The sequence below is a fragment of the Rissa tridactyla genome, chromosome Z (genome assembly GCF_028500815.1).
Source record: "Rissa tridactyla isolate bRisTri1 chromosome Z, bRisTri1.patW.cur.20221130, whole genome shotgun sequence".
In the NCBI taxonomy this organism is placed as follows: domain Eukaryota; kingdom Metazoa; phylum Chordata; class Aves; order Charadriiformes; family Laridae; genus Rissa; species Rissa tridactyla.
Window position 1 is genome coordinate 22,622,368 of NC_071497.1, and position 17,354 is coordinate 22,639,721.

A 17,354-nucleotide genomic window follows, 5' to 3' on the forward strand; every position below is an offset into this window, starting at 1 on the left:
GAAAGGAAATCAAAATTAACAAATGATTGGGTACTGTCCTTCATAATTAGTTATCTTGGCAATTAGTTTCATTAAAATTGAAGTGACTGTACGAGCAATCTTCTGTTCACCACAAACAAGTGTGGCTACTTCAAACTGTGGGACAGCTTTCTAGATTCAAACTATGCTAAATGTATGCAAAAATGTAGTCTACTTGGTAGAGTTCTACTAGAAAAACCTGGGAAAAAAGATGCAGAATGATAATGATATAGTCCTAGGAAATTATCTTTTTCAACAGGGTTTTAAATGCAGGAGTATATACATATTTATGTATAAAATGAAAAAGGAAAACCTATTACAAGACAGGGTAGTGTAGACAATATTTGTAAATGTAGCTATAGTGATATTCCAGATTATTCAGTTCTGGATCATTGTTTTCAGAAAACATTGTGGGGAAAATGAAGAGTGAAGGGGATAGGCCTGATCATTTACTTCCAGCTGTCTTCCCCTACCCCTGCAACCCGTATTTAAATATTTCTTCAGTCACATACAGCAGGCACAAGTTTTTAGGAATACCATCAACAAAAAAGCAGGAAAATCAGGGATATAATGAAAAATAATGTAATGAGAGGGGGAGGAGAGAATCAAGAATGAGATTAAGAGGAACATTCTTAGCAGTCAGATACACAGACAAAGTTTCCAGGACACAAAATCTCTATTGCATGGGATTTATTAAATAGTTTAAGCTCAGTGATAAAGTGTTTTATTTTGAGAAATAGCAGGTCTACACAGTCTAACAAATTTTTCAACATGAATTTTTCTACCTGCAGAAAGAAAGCTTTGGTGGAGGGGATAGGCATGCAAGTTAGGAGATCTGAGTCTGCCATGTAAACACTGTGCATGATCAGAAATAAGAAATTGCTTCTGCAGGATTGAATAGGCTTTGAAAGACAGCCTTATCTTTCCAGGTAGTTCTGTTTTGGCTATAAATATTGGCCTTGAGTCTCTCCTGGAGCTAAGCATTATCTTACACATTTTGGTTACTTTCCAACTTGCATGCCAGTGAACCTTGTTTCCTGAAATAATTATTACTCCAGGTGGACGTAAAGTACTTTGCAGTGATTTTACCATTTTAGTCTAATGCTGGGGTAACAGTGCAGTAAGCAAGTACTTAATCCCATTTAAGTATGCTTCAGTCTTGATTACAGTAATGTTATCCATCAAAATAGCATGCAGTAGAATGCCATTAACATCTCTGATTTAAAGTTCTTTGAGGTGAACTGAACCAATTAGAAAATTTCTAAGCTGCTTTTTTAATCATTAGTATTAGCAGAATTTCTGCTGAAAAAAATCTTCCAGTTTGGTTTTGGTTTGGTTTGTTGTTTTGTTCTGGTTTTTTTGAAGATTCTCTTCTGGCTACCTGAGGATTATGGGTTTTTCCTATAAACACACATCATAACTGCTCCCTTCTCCCCGCTCCCAGAAAAAGCTGTTTCGAAAAGTGTTGCAAAGACTTTGTGATACAAGGTGCAGTTTAAGAAGAAAAGGTGTAGTGTTTAATTACCCGTTGTCAAAAGACATGGCTTCTGAAGCAGGACAAATGGAGTTGACATGTTAAAAAATCAATAGAACAAATTATGACCAGATTTACAGATTCTTATACCCAGGCCTGGGACTAAGAATAATTAAAATTATATGCTTTGGGTTGGTTTGGTGTGTTTCTGATAGTGCACTTTTTCAACAAAACTAAGTACCTAGTAAAGAGCGAGGTTCTAGCCCATAGATGACAAGCAGATACTTGATTAGCCATGCTTCAACAGTGGTTGCAATCTTGTATCCAGACCAATGTACACAAATGTGTTTTTTGTTACCTGAAACAATCTTTCATTTCATGACTTCGTGTTGCTGTTCGGAACAAAAGTTAGCAAGGTTTTATGAAAGCGTGCAGAAAGTAAATTCATTCTCTTTCAGTACTGCCATGTGTTTTTAATTCAGGTCTGTGATTGCTTGTTGAACAGTCTTTGGACGCTGTTAATCTTGCTTCCAAATTTCTCAGGTAGTTATGACAGTGCGTGCCAGAGGAATTTTTAACAGGAGCTGTATCTTGATCATGTGTATGCAGGATTATTATCTTTGCCTAACTCGCTAAGCCTTAGGCTTTTCAACTGAAAGTCAAACCAGGTATTTGGTCCTTTGTGCTATTGGATTTATACGAAGAGCTCATACAGAATATCTGAAGTTAAATACTCTGAAATTTAGCAGATATTAAGCTAATGGGGTTGAATATAAACCCCGAAGCAGGAAGGAACTGTTGCAGACTAAAGGATTTGTAAGTGGTGAGAAGACTTTTATGTTCATTCTTCAACAAGCCTCTCTAGTCTGATGCGTTCTGAAAAGTTTTGTTTCTAAACAAAGAAGCCCAGCTGTAAGACTGGTTTGTTCTGCAGATCTACAGTGAACTAAACCTGTAGTCTTTTAAGAGACGGAAGGGTTCAGGAGAGGAAGACAAAAGCCTGGATTGGCATCTGATAAAATAAGATGTAAAAATAGTTAAGAAATAGTAATAATCTGAAACCATACCTGTTTCATATGAACTATTAGTAATCATGGACATAGAAGAGAAATCTTTGAATTAAGGGTGTTGAAAGTCTGCCTTATCACAGTTGGTAGGCTGGCTTTTTGTGAAAGAATGCACAGATTTGTATGTGTGTATTGGGTCTCTAACACTACATTGATCTTGTTTCAGATTAGTATACCTGTGCTCTCAGTGACACTTTTGAAGAAAACCAAAACTGCCCTTCTTGTGCCAAATGCTCTGATCATAGCAACAGTCACAGATAGGGTAAGTACTAGTAAAAGGCAAAGCTAATGCACTCTGCCTCCTTTTTTTTTTTTCCATTTTTTTCTACTTTTCTTTTTTTCCTCCCTCCTTATTGGCAGTAATATGAGGCATTCTTGAAGGTGCCGAGTAGACACTTAAACAGCTATAGAAATTGGTCGCATGTGGGCATTTAGACTTAAGGCCCTGGAGGATCTGGTTTGAGGACAATCCTAGCTTCTTCTACCTTCTCTCTTGTAATAGGCAATGACCATTTTTTTCCTCTTACTAACTCCCTGTCTTTTTTCTTTGGATCTACAGTAATCAAAGCTATGTAGAACTTGGTGAGAAAATAAGAAACGGTATCTCTGGTTGCCACCTGCTCTCTGTAATCTATCGTTCCCCATTCTCCAAGACTTCTGTGTCGTAGCACTGGGGGAACTGAAACAGCTGGGTCAGGAAGTGCATGCTCTGAGGGTTACCTGCCTTATTGGCAGCTCTGATATTATTCTTTCATTTACATGGGTCTCTTACCTGACCAGCAATACCTTAGATGCACAAAATGTAGTTGCATACTGTATACTTAGCATACTCAGGAATAGTAATTGTATGAATCAGTAGAAAATGAGATTGTCCTAAAAGCAGCTTTAGAAACAGCCTGTTTTCATTGCACAAATACTTTGTGGATGCAGGAGAGTGTACAAAAAATGAGTCGTTGTTTGGGTTTTGTTTGGGTTGGTTTTCTGTTGTTGTTCTTTTTTTTTTTTTTTCTTTCCTAAGGGGCAGCTAAAATGTAGTATACAAAGTCTTTTAAAAGAAAAAAAAGAGCAGATCTGGACTATGCTCTGATTCTGCAGCGGAACGTGGTAACTTTTGTGTGCCTGTTCTGTGTTCTTTGTGATTAACCTCAGATCATAGTCTTAGATGGAGTGAAGGTTTTTCCTCCTATACAAAAGTTCTTGAAAATAATTACTTAATCAACAAAACCACCTATCCGTTCTATTTTGGTAAAAGGAAAGTTGTACTGTATGCCTTTTCTCAAACAGTTTTGGCACTTCTGTTTTTCAGTACATGTTTGTCTCCTTACTCTCCAGAGATACCACTTACAAGCTATTAAAATCTATCTGTAGACATCTTGAGGTAAGTACTAATGGGAGTGAAGATGGTGTGTAGTTTTGTGTTCATTATTACTGTTTTTTCTGCTTTTAAATGCTAGGTGGTTTCTGAGAGTGTTCCTTGTTAACACTTCCACTTTTTTCAGGATACAAGCATGGGCAACAGTCCAAATCCCTCCTCTGCAGAAAACAGCTTCAGGGCTGATCGTCCTACAGCTCTGCCTTTGGTAAATGGCTTAGATATTCCATTCTTGTGTTGCATGGCACCTTTCATTGCAAGTACTACTTAAAGTGTCTGAAGAAAAGAAACTGAAGGAAATCATGACGTCTGTTTCTAAAACTTCCATGAGTTTTTTAACAATTCAAAGCAGCTGGAATGATCAGCATGAGTGTAACTTGAACTGATCACATGCAGTATATAAACACGTGTGTGTTTTGGATGTGTTTTGGATGTATTCCAAAGTCTGTATGCTCTATGTGCAGTCAGGTTTCACAGCTCTCTCTACTGACTTAAAATTGCTTCATCCTCTGCCATGAGCGGTTCTTGAAGTGTTTCTAGTTACAATCCTTCTTCTGTTCAGACATTTGAAAGAGCTGTGTAGTCTACTAACAGTCTTTTCTTTTGCACACAGACTTAATCACTTCGCGTGAAGGAAGGCGGGGGATGAGGTTTGAATTCTGGTGATCATACAGGGCTTATTTTTTTTAACTTGATCTCAACATCTTGATATCAGAGATTGTTCCTGGTTAAACAATTTTAAATCTTTAATTGTTGGTTCAGTTTCTAGAGGGAGATCAGAGGAAATAAGGTTGTTTAGATTTAGAACAGGGCTGAGTTTTCTTGTGACCTATCTCCCCAACAGGATTTCAATGAAGACTATTCTGATCTGGATGGAATAGTGCAGCAGCGGAGACAAGAGATGGAAGAGTCCAGCAGCACAGGCTCACAGACCCCAGAGCTGGAATGCTTCCAAGGTGAGTAGGATCGTGGGGCCCCAAGAAAATGAGAATGGTTTCGGCTGTCAGTTTTGCTTCTGTAATCCCGTTCTGATGTGGAATCTATGTTCTCCACAATCCTGGAGAATTACATGTTCTTTAAGGTCTTCCTCAAAGCCAAAATAGCTGCATTTCCGTTATTATATCCCTTTGCAATCCAGACTCAGACAACGACTTGGTCAGCAGTGGATCTGATTTGTCACTACTGCCTCTAATTGCTTACCCATGTACTGCTCCCCACATCCCCCATCAGTTATGCTGCAGAGATACAATGTAGGACATGTTCCTCCTTTAAAAAAAGAAAAACAAACACACACACCCCCCCTATTTTAAAGTTGTTCAAGTCACAGTGTAAGTTCTTCTAGTCTATACAAATAGTGTACTTTACCATGGTGGCTTTTGGTCATCAAAAAAGTTATTTTTGACATACGTTTTTGTGGTTTTTTAAATCTTATTTTATTCTTGGCAGTTATTAAGACACTTGACGATACTGTCCAAAGTTGTTCTTTCTTATCACTACTGTTTGTATTTTTATATGCCTCAAGTTCTTCACCTTATTAGCAGGAATGCTGTGTAGAAACTCACTGCATATAAGTTCATAAGTACAATAGAACTTGTTTTATATAGCACATGCTGAATGTTCTTAGAAAAATGCGTTGTTATGCTGTTATTACTCCAGGTTCTGTCTTGACTATAAAAGAATTTATATAATAAGAAACTTTTATCATTACTTTTAAATGAAATAGTGTCATTTTTTTTTATGGCAGTTTTCTATCGTATTAGTTTTAATTAACTCTTCTTTTTTCCTATGTCTTTTGTTCAGTTGTACGATTTGGGGCTATTTGCTTTCATTGGTCTTTGGTATTTATTGTGTGTGTATTTTTAATTGTTTGGTGGTGTCTGTGAAGCAATAACTAAATTGTGGTGTCATCACTTCCCACGTGAATACTTCTGAATAATGATTTTACTGCCTGCCTTACTTCCTTATAGGTAATAGCTACTTCAAACATTTCCATTTTCCTTTTCCACAAGTGAAAAACCAATATCCAGTCCAAGTGAAAAACCAATATCCAGTCAAAGAATCACCCTAGGAAAGGGAATTGAGGGGTGGAGGGGAACACGTCTGTCACCTGTGATTCTGTTTCTTGTGCATCATTAGAGTAGTCAAGGGTTTGCAAGTAAGGCATGAACAAAACTGAGTGTGACTGAGTTTTTCTGTCCCATTTCTTTCAAGACATCATCTGCATTTAAAAAAGTCATGAAAGGGAGCTATAATCTCATTTTCAAAGTAACAATGCAATATCTCCACTTGATGTTGCTACCAAAGTTATTTGGAATCATTACGCTAGCATATTCAGTCCTTTTGAGAGATGACTTTTGTGTCTGTATATTATTCTGACTGGAAATTGAGTGATAACCTTCGAAGTTTGCGTAGGTTGCCATCTTTCAAAGGATCTGGAAATGTAAGTGCAGCATACATCATCCTCTTTCAGTCCAGGTGCTTCTTTATGTTTTGTGATGATATGGAGTTACTATGCAAACTGTTTTAAGGCTACGAAACCAACTGGTCCAGAAATGCACCTTTTAAAATCCTCCTCTTCCCCTGTTCCTTGACTGACTTAAGCTACCAACAGCTTCCTTTGACTTCATATATCAGTTTAAATTACAAATCTTGCTTTTAACAGATTATCATGTTGTTGAGACACAGACTCACTTGAAAGTTTCCAAGGCTGAGGTGAAGTCTGTCCGTTCAGATGCACACATTAAACGTGGACCTGATGGAAAAGCACGAAACAACCCTCGAAATGGTAAGTAATCAAGGGCAGATCTTCAGCTGGAGTAAGTTAAGTTTGCAGAGTTGTCAGTTCACATAATTTGGAAGATCTCTTTCTTGTTTATCCCTCTATTTATATTATCTGTTGCATGCTTCAAAAAACCGTTTGTGTGCTGTGGTCTGCTTTGATCAAAGTTACATCTGTTCTTTTTTTCGCAGGCCATTCTGAAGCCTTCAGGTTCTTCCACAAAGTGAAGTCCCAGAAGCTTTTATCTCTGAACCATGTACTTGTGTTTTATGCATTTCTGTAAGTTAGCAGTTAATACCAAGATTGTCAAAATACTAGGATTTTCTTACATTTACATAAATTAATATAATCTAAGCTTCACTTGGAAAAACAGAAATTATTGGGAATTGTGGCCTTCAGACTTTTCAGAAGAAGAAATGCCAAGTCAAGCTTACTTAATAGGCCTTTTACTTTTAAAAGCAAGGGGTGTCTTGGTTTAGGAAATATTAAGAGTTTAACTACTTGCAAGTTCATTTTACATGCCACTTAGCAAAGCCATACTCAAGGCTGAGATAACTGCAACTGTCTGAATGCCACTGATGGGTATTCCTGAGGTGTTTCTAAGAATGATACTTTTATTATTCAACATCTACAAGTAATAATTTAAATGGCTTTTAACATTAAATTTGTCAAGCACCTCTAAAGTTTCCATTAACTGATGTGCCTTATTTGCTCTCTTACAGTGTTTGTGTATTAATATTTTCTACCTTCTACATGAGATATAAAATCAATGTCCTGGAGGAACGCCTTATTTCCATCACATCCTTTGAGTCACACATTAAGGAGTAAGACAAACTCTGTAATTTTTTCCAGTATCTGTCACGCTTATCTGTTTTCTTCAGAAACCACTGTGATGCCCTTGTGGGACTTTAGTGTCCTGTAGTTCTTGTGTCAGTGCCAGCCTCATCTCACAGCTTTCTGTTTAAGACTTTAAGTACAAATGTGATATATCATGGTGTATTACTGCCTCGAGAATATTTTGGATAGCTGTAACTTCAGTGTAAACTGCTGAAGTGAGCAGTTCCTATCAAAAGCAATGACGCTGTGGAAAAGGTATAACTTCCATCTTCAGTCTTAATGCCATTTGATTAGCCTAAGATGACAGAAGGTACTTCGTAGTCTTTGGGCTGATACATCTGACTTGCTTTGGGCTTCCTATATTCTCTTTAGAAACTGATATCCTGTCTTGCTAAAATAAAATAAAATCAATAAATAAACAAACTGCACCACAAAACCAAAACAAAACACATAAAAAAAATCCAGACACACTAAGGGAAAGTTTTTTTGCTTATTTGAAGAGGAAATAGGGAAAGGGGCCATAGTTCCATAGATAATGCCATTCTGTAGCTAAAGTCATGGATGTCATCTGCCCCTGCATATCTTTTTTTTTTTTTTTTTTTTTTTATTCTCCATGTTGCATGGATAGGAAATACACAAACATCAAATGGAGAGGCAGTGCAGGGGCACACACCACAGCAGTAAGCCACTGTAAGTTGTATCAGCTTCCTGTTCCTCTTTTCGGACAGAAGGCAATTAACTGGATACTGCTGAGAATACCAATCAGTTTATTCAGCATTAAATTTTACATTAACTCTTCTCCCCTTATTATAACTGATTTTTTCCTGAGCAGCTCTGAAAAACATGGATTCGAAAGTAATTTGTAAATCTCAGTGCAAAACCTGCAGCCACATGTAGCATGATTGGGCATGCTGAGAGATGGAGAGGCACCACCCAAAAAACAGAGGGGGGAAATAAAATTCAAGACAGAGCCGTACCGAGGCTGGGTGGAACTGTCTCCAAAGTGTTGCAAACCTGTAGCAAGCTCTTGAATAAGTCTGCTTGTTAATTCAGCTTTCTTTGATGACCCATCCCTGACAAACAGGTCGCTCTGACAGTGCACTTGTGGTTGTGTTGAACAATGACTGTGCTGCGTAGCATCCAACTGCTCTCAGCTGTCTTCTGTGGAAAGCAGTAGTACTTGTATGCGTCTGTCAGAAGACAGAGCTAGGTTATTGGTAAAAAAGGAGTAGGAAGGAAGCGGTTCTTTATCTTAAACAAGCTTGCATTTATATTTTGCCAGTAATGCAAGGAGGGGGGTAAATCTGCCTCTAGTAGTAAGCAATGTCAAAAGCCAAAAGTTTGGCATGTTTTTATTAGTAGGACACTGTGTCCCTCTTCTAAAGCACTCTTACAAGAGAAAGTCCTGTTTTCTGTTGCTCTGTTCACAAACAGTACAAGTTACAGGATGATCTAATGTGCGCTTCTGTGGTGTCAAGGGGTTGGGCTTCTTGATTTTCTCCGAGTCACAGGACGTGGAACTTATGCAACTTTTCAACTTATTTGCAGTGTAAATAGCTGTAAAGTTTTCCATACAAACTTCTGGAGAATAAGACCTCATAAAGAATGTAGTCAAGAGTGCAGAATTGACTTAGGCCTTTGTTTCTGGAAATGAGTACAGTTCACAATGTCACTACTGTATTCCCATCTACATGTGTCTCTCAGTTCTGTTTTCATTTTTTTCACGTCTGTCACAGTTACTTCTTCATTTTGTTTGACAGACATCCGGTGCGCCAAGGTTTGGGATCTCATCTGCAAATTAATGCTGATGCCCTTTGTGATGAGTTAACTGCTAATCTTATAAAACTGGAAAAGGTAACTTCCTATGATGTAAAGCAAATGCTGATACACTAATCAGGTTCTTGCTGAATTTCTATAGTCTGTTATTTTGAAAAGTGATAAGTTACCCCTAGATTTGATACCAGAAGCTGGCATGTTTTCCTAGACAAAGGACTCTTTTTTTGACTATAAATTATCCCAACTACAAGCATTGGTATGTGTCAGTGTTTTGCCTTGAGCTGAGACTTACAACCAGGAATACTAATACACCAGACGCTTCAAGGGTAATTATTGCGTGTAATGATCTCAAATTGGTTTTGTCCATCAAGGCTAAGGATTCTGAATTTAACCTTTATTACTATTTGATGAACTTTTCTGTCTGGGATGGGTTTTTTTGAGTTTTAATTTTTTCATGAAGAAAAACGATGCTCACTTTCATATGTAGTCAGCCTCTTCATATGAAGTGACTGGAATTTGCCTGTTTCACTTCAGTAAAACAGATGTTGCTGCACCAGGTGTGTAATTCCCTATACCTGACCTTACCTTTACTTCTTTAACATTCTCTAATTGCAAAAGTAAGTGCACTTGCCGACTTAAATTGGAAGCCTATGCAAAACAAAAGTAGGTGTGCAGACCTTATTTCCACTTTAGGTGCTGTGGTGGGCTAACCTTGGCCAGCAGTCAGGCACTCACCCAGCTGCTCTCTCATTCCCCCTTCCTAGCAGGGGAGGGGGAGAAGATAGGAGGAGAAAACTCATGGATCAAGATAAAGGCAGGGAGATTGCTTACCAGTTACCACTGCAAGCGAAACAGACTTGATTTGGGGAAAATCAATTTCATACAGCGTCAGTTAAAACAGATTTGGGTAGTGAGAAACAAAGACAAATGATAGAACAGCACCTTTCCTCCCCCCTGTCCCAGGCTCAACTTGACTCCTTCGCTCCCAACTCCTCACCCCATTCCCTGCCCAGAGTGGGGGCTGGTGGGGGGTTACAGTCAGTACATAACAGTTTTCTCTCTGCTGCTCCTTTCTTCCCGTATTTTCCCCCTGCTGCAGCATGGGCTCCTCCAAGGGCTCCAGCTTTTCAGGAAATAACTGCCTGCTCTGCCATGGGTTCTCCACGGGCTGTAGTGTGGACACGTGTCCTCTTCCCACAGCAACTGCCTCTGCCGCTCCCTGCCCCTGCCCCCAAACCTTGACAACTGCACCTGGTATAGGTGTGTGAAATGGAACACATACACTGTCCAAGCATGGAAAAAAGTATTAGTGGAGCAAAAACAGAAGTTACTTGAATTCCTATGTGCTTAAGTCACATGGGTTATTTTTACCTCTGTTTCTAAAACTCAGTGTATGCCAAGGTCTTTCAACACCTTTTTTTCTGAAACCAAGTTTCTCAACTAGCATAAAGGTAGGATTATATAATATCACTGTTTACCTGTGTGGTGTAGGCTTTACAAAGACTGTCAAAAAGAGGTTTCTTCCCCTCACCTCTCCACCCTCTTTGCTGCAGAAGTCTGGAGTGATATTGCTAGCATAACCTCTCCGTATGCTCTGGATAATAACAATATGAATACAAGGGGAAAATGCTTACCAGATGATTACCAGATACAGTCTTTAGCCAGGTTGGGTCATTGAAGAGGTTACTGCTTTCCAGCTGTCTGGGACAAACTGGCAAGATGGTTCATGGGAGACCTCGCTTCATTCCAGTGGGAAGCCAGCCAGCCAGCCCTTTGCAGCGGGGCTGGGCACTTTCCCACTCCCTTATATAGTCTCTGCTTGGACACACAGTAAGAAGCAGCTGGATGGTTGGATCATTCAGCTATTCCCAGAGAAATGGCCTGCTGTCCTGAATTAGAATCTTAAGTCATGTGCTTTTTTCAGATAGTGTCTGCAGGATTGGACCCTTGAAGTCTTACCTTGTATTTGCCAAGTACTCAAGACACAATCCACTTGCTGTGCATACAAGCTAAATGAGTATTGCCTGTAGCTGAATATTGCCACATCCCAGTCCTTTCTAATCTACATGAGCAGTGGTTATAACAGGATGTATGACCCTACTCTTGCACTGCAAAACTGCTATAAATCGAATAGTTTTATATTCTCTGAGCAAAGTTACTGCAGTTGCTTAACTGTTTCATGTGCCTTAGTGAAAAGTGCTAGTAGTTGTCTGCAGTTGGCTGCAGCAGCAAAGGTAGCATAAAGGTTCCAGCATAACTTTTGACTCTCCCCTCATTTCCTGTGAGACCACTGCATTGTAAACTAGAGCACAGAAATTATCTAGGTTAAAAACTAAAAACTATTCTCCAGATAAAAAAAGTTCAGTGCAAAGAGTATGTTACAATGACGTTTTCAGTGCAACCTCGTGATTTTTACAAGCTCTGCTTCATACTTGGAGCCAAGGAATTACCAGGAATCTGGCTTAGCAGAATTTTGCTTTGGCATTTAAGTGTGTTTAGCAGGTAGTTAAAATGCACCACGTGTATCACAGGATAAAGCATTAAATTGGGGGAGGGAAAACATCACCTAAAGTTACTCATTCCCTTACTCTAATGTAGCTTGTTAAAAGGAAATTCCTATGTATGCGCTGACTCTTATAAAATCAGGTGCATCTTACTGTTTTCCTTTCCCCCAAATGCCCCTCTTGAAAAAGGTGTGCATCTGGGCTAGAAATCATGAGGTAGGATTAAGAAATGGTATCCTTGAACCGGAAATACAATGGCTCCTCAGATTACAGTCTGAAAGTAGCTGTTACTAAACCTTCTGTAGCCAGTGACTGCTCGTTATTAAGATAGCAAGAACGTGTGTGCCAGGCAATGTGACCCACTATATTCCCCCCTCTCTGCTTTTAAGGACAAGGAGATGAAAGGTGTATAAATAGGCTGTGTAAAATAGGTCTGCGCAAATCATCCTTGATGCGACTGGCTGGCATTGCCTTCAGTGTAACAAGGGGAAGATAACCCGTAATCAGGACACTGAATCTGGCAAATGGGACATGTCTGCTAATGGTTCAAAAACCTTATTTTGCTGCGCACACGTCATAGCTGGCTGTGGAGCTGAACCTGTTACAAAACTATTTGGATTATCCACTTAAACCTAAGAGCTGTGACTTTGAAGTTTGAGGCTTGTGTTGGGTTTTGATCAAGTTCAAAATAGTTGGGTTTCTTGTCCTTTTCTTTCTAGCTCTAGTTTTTTTCTACCTTATTTTCTCATACCTAAAGAACGAGAGAATCTGTAGGAGGAAATTGCAGGAGATACTCATAATATGAAAGCTAGGTGTGCTGCTGGCTGATTGTATCCAGATGTTTCCTTTGACTCTAGTGCAGGAAGCGTTTAACATGAATACCATTGGTATGAACAGTTGTGGCAGAATTAACATGCACACACAGAGTATATTGAAGAGTATGTCTTGAGTTTATTTTTTCATTTTTTTAAATGCGGTGTAACACTTCCTGCCTCCCAGTTATTTTTCTCTCTTTTTCTAAGATACAGAACAACTTACAAAAACTACTTGAAGATGGTGAGTGAAACATCGATGCAATGTTCTTGGACTGCTTCAGACCTCATTCTTCTCTCTTGATGAACAGTTCCAAAGGAACTCTGCTGGCCAGAGTTCAGGTTTCTTTGTTTTCGGTCCAAGCCAAGCTTAAACTACTGTAAAGCTCATGTCATAATGCAGAAAGTCAGTTTATTCTTGAGCATGTATCTATATGTTTTGAAAACATACATGTTTTGATCTACATGTATCTATATGTTTTGAAAATAAGGGGATTTTTCTTTCTCTGTTGTGTGTGAATTAATGGATTTTATAGCTTGCTTGATTCTAGACTTGCTTACACCAGTGCAAACTTAGTGCAACTCCTTTTACCTCAGCATTTACTTTCTGCCTATTGTCATAGAAGTGCAAATAGGAAGAATTTCAGTCATGACTCATGCACTGAAGTGTTATGTGAACGAGCTGGTATCTGTCTCAGCTATGGTTATGAATCAGTGCTGTGCTCTTCATTTTTACTTCTTTGTGCCCTGGCATCCCAAAGATCAGAAAACAGACACCTCTGGATTTGGTTATGTGAAGTACTGAATGTTTGAGGTGTGCTCAGTTCTCAGGTGCTGTAAAAGGGCTCAATTCCACTTTCTGTGGCATTGCGTCACCACTGAGGGTAAGGTCTGTTCCACTGGGCATTCAGTTTCCATTGAAGTCAAGCTTGAAGTATGTACGGACTTGCCAACTTAGAGTCAAGTTACTTATGAATAGCAGTATGGGTGTGACTTATCTGCAAAACTTAGGAAAAACTGCTACGTTTTTGGTCCACTCATGCGGTCTCTGTCCATTAAGTTAATTGGTGTGAAGACCCTCAGTCAGCTTTCCTTGGCATTGCGTGGGGTTTTGGTTGGCTGAGCAAGTGGAATTTGTGCTCCAGTTGATGGAAATCTGTTCTTGGTACGTGACTCCAGGGACCGTATCTTTCCACATAATAGGCACCGGCGAATTAACGATGCAGCAATACAAACAATCAGTAGAGTGAATGAAGAAATGGACACCTGCTTTGTTATATCATACTATTTTTTTTCACAGTGCCTAAGATAGGATAACTGGGGATTTTTAGCTTTCTGATTCACCAAGCAGGCTGGTTAGTTTTTAAAATGCAATATTTAGGATAATAACAAGTAGTATCTGTAAAGTAACAGTATTGTTTATAATATGCTATGCATTTTATAACCATTTCTGTGAAATGTACCTACTTTGTTTAAATAAACTTTTTTGAAACAAGTGACTTGTTACTGTAATTTGGATGAAACCAATTCCATCCATCAGTTTTAGTCAAACGTGATGCTCACAATCTGAGTAGGCTCATACCTCACAGTACAAAGTTTGTGCAATACCCTGTGCCCAACACGAAGAGTTAGGAACTGCATCCTGCTGATGTGCTTCCTCTTACTCAGCTTCACTCAAGGTCTTCCCAGGCTGCAGTGACAAAGGTAGGAGCAAATTTGACCCCCAGAGCTCCGAGGAATGATAGCTCTCTAATGTGCCTGCCTGGCTCAAGATTCCGTCTGAGCATGGTCTGTCAGAAATCTGTCAGATTTGACTGTTCTCCCTCTGCTTTTCCTTCCTCAGCTATCATGAGAGTATTGGAATACTTAGTTTCACAAGAAAGCTATTGAAATAAGTTATTTTTTTCTTTTTTTCCCCCATCCTTTTCCCTACTCTCTTCTTCCCCAGTTACACAGCTTATGCAATATTTTGAATGCTGACCTCATCCTCTCCCTTCTTCTCTACTTCCCTCCCTTTAATTCCATATCGATAACAGAAGCCTGTAATTCTGTTTATGGTTTAAAAATTGATGCTACACGTCACCTTTATCAAAGGAACTTCAAGGTAACCTGATTACATCCAGCAGCTGAACTGAGTTAGCCTACTACTCTATTACATCAGCAAGGATGTGCTTTGCTATGGGCCAAGTGCAAGGTCCTCCACCTGGGTCACGGCAATCCCAGGCACAGATACAGGTTGGGCAGAGAATGGCTTGACAGCAGCCCTGGGGAGAAGGACTTGGGGTTGTTGGTGAAAGAGAAGCTCAACATGAGCCGTCAGTACATGTTTGCAGGCCAGAAAGCAAACCGCAACTTGATCTGCATTAAAAGAAGGGTGGCCAGCAGGTTGAGGGAGGTGATTCTACCCCTCTATTCCACTCTGGTGAGACCCTAGCTGGAGTACTGCGTCCAGCTCTGGAGTCCTCAGCACAAGAAGGACGTGGACCTGTTGGAAAGGGTCCAGTGGAGGGCCATGAAGATGATCAGAGGGCTGGAGCACCTCTGCTATGAGGACAGCGTGGGAGAGCTGGGGTTGTTCAGCCTGGAGAAGAGAAGGCTCCGGGGAGACCTTATAGTAGTCTTCCAGTACCTGAAGGGGGCCTACAGGAAAGACGGGGAGGGACTCTTTATCAGGGAGTGTAATGATAGGACATGGGGTAACAGTTTCAAACTGAAGGAGGGTAGATTTAGATTGGATATCAGGAAGAAATTCTTTACTGTGACGGCGGTGAGGCAGTGGAACAGGTTGCCCAGGGAAGCTGTGGATGCCCCATCCCTGGAAGTGTTCAAGGCCAGGCTGGATGGGGCTTTGAGCAGCCTGGTCTAGTGGGAGGTGTCCCTGCCCAGGGCAGGGGGTTGGAACTAGGTGATCTTTAAGGTCCTTTCCAACCCAAACCATTCTGTGATTCTAAAACAAGGCGGGAAGAGAGAACATTTGGCATGCACCTTGTATAAAGCAGGCAGGCTCACCCCTTATCATTAGCCATAAGGGAACAAAATAATAACCGAGTGAATGAGTAATCGGAGGTGGATGCGTGCCCTTTAGCCTGTTGTGGCAGCATGCCAGGGGAGGCGAGTCTGCACGAAGGCGCCACAGCGCTTTTCAAACAGAGGACAAGCAAATTACAGTCCATAGAAAGAAGTGGTGCTTAGTGCTAGTGACGCTGTAGTCACACCAGCTCACTGATGCCGATTCGGTGTGGCCACCTCCTCTCTGCCCTCAGTCCCCCTTTTCCTAGAGGGAAGATGTCATAGTGTTGGGAAATTGGTGCACCGTTGGGTGGTGCGTGGTACCGCGGTACTTCCAAACTGGGAGACAAGATGCATGCTCAAGACCCTGTGGGGGCAAAGTTTAGAACTGTGAGTGCAGTGTATTCGATCCTGTGGTTCAGCCTTGTGACTGCAGAGGAGGGGTTTGCCCCAGTCGTGTTCGGGAGGGAAGTAACACCAGTGGTGATGAGCAAGGAAAAGATGCTTCCAGCGGGATGGGAGTCAGGCAAAGAGTAAGGGGGCTTCTCCTCCCAGCATTGGTAGTAGGTTCAGCAAACAAAGACCACGAGGAGGGTTTTTTCTGCTTGTCAAGGTGATTGCAGGAACAGGTAGGAAAGATGTGCGACTTCAGGGAAGTCAGAAATCTACACCAAATGTTTAGCACACGGTATTAATAATGATCACATAATTCGCTGCATAGGCTGCCTGGAAACCTGATTTTAAAGGCCAATTTTCTTATTTCTTTTGGTTTTGTTTTTCCAATTTTGTTTGTCTGTTGTCCCTCACAGCATGGAGGCTGGAAAAAAAAGCTGGATTTCCCTCACCTTGAAGGACCTAGCAATAGTATCAGGTTCTGGTAAGATGCTTTGGAACTGTGTGGTAGGCAACAGGGGCACATCACTAAGGTTTTCTCTAGTTGCAGTTGGTGACCCAATTATTTTTTCTCAGCAGTCTTTGCCCAGCCTTCTTCAGTTCATGTGAGTGCTTATTCTAAGGGAGACAAACAAACAAACAAACAAACAAACAAACAAAAGGCTGCTTGATTTTCTTTCTCAGAAAATGAATTTTGAGGAAACCCCCAGGACACGGTGGTGGTTGTGGGTAGGAGCCATAGGCGAGACCTGGCTTTTCCACATACGTTCTGCCAAAGTCCAGCAAGTGGACTCCTTACATCCTGGCCTGGCGAAACTAAAGGGTTTTCTCTACCTCACTGGTATGAACATGTACCAAATGGCTAATAGTCGCTGGGGGGAGGGACAACATGGAAGTATATTATAGGCATGATTTCCTGATGTTTTGGAACTCACCTACATTTAGGCTGCTGTCAAGAGGAAGAGTCCGAATTTCCACGTTTCCCCTCTTCTGTATTCCTAGCTGTTATTTTCTGTGCATTTTCACAAATAGCAGAAAGGAGAGAGGGGAAAAGTAATGTGGGTTTGGAGAGGCTGGTTGGGTTAAGGCGCTATTTTGTGCCAAATTAGTTGCCTGAACTGGCTTGGGCTGACGAGTATCAAGTTTATGATACTGTTGGTGTGAAGGATGCAGTTAGCGCTCTAAGAAGGGGAAGCCCCCACTCAGCAGAACATGGAAGGCAGGAACTCCCATTAGCTTTTGCAGAAAAGATGAAGAGTTTTGTGTGTGTGTGCATGTGTTTGAATTTAATACTATCCCTGCTTTCACCAGAA

General features: G+C 40.5%; 1 protein-coding gene across 3 annotated transcripts in view; it reads left to right on the plus strand.

Annotated features, from left to right (window-relative positions):
• The window catches only part of GRAMD2B (GRAM domain containing 2B), a 42,916-nt gene extending 28,782 nt beyond the window's left edge, over window positions 1–14,134 (plus strand). For 2 of the 3 annotated variants that reach the window (XM_054185190.1, XM_054185192.1), the window contains exons 6-14: window positions 2,726–2,821; window positions 3,866–3,937; window positions 4,059–4,139; window positions 4,773–4,887; window positions 6,594–6,716; window positions 6,902–6,989; window positions 7,433–7,534; window positions 9,308–9,401; window positions 12,850–14,134. In XM_054185190.1, the coding sequence (XP_054041165.1) occupies window positions 2,726–2,821; window positions 3,866–3,937; window positions 4,059–4,139; window positions 4,773–4,887; window positions 6,594–6,716; window positions 6,902–6,989; window positions 7,433–7,534; window positions 9,308–9,401; window positions 12,850–12,891 (813 nt within the window). In that variant the 3' untranslated portion in view covers window positions 12,892–14,134. The remainder of the gene's footprint in view (window positions 1–2,725; window positions 2,822–3,865; window positions 3,938–4,058; window positions 4,140–4,772; window positions 4,888–6,593; window positions 6,717–6,901; window positions 6,990–7,432; window positions 7,535–9,307; window positions 9,402–12,849) is intronic. The other variant, XM_054185191.1, reaches the window with a different exon arrangement.
• The last annotated feature ends 3,220 nt before the right edge of the window (window positions 14,135–17,354 follow it).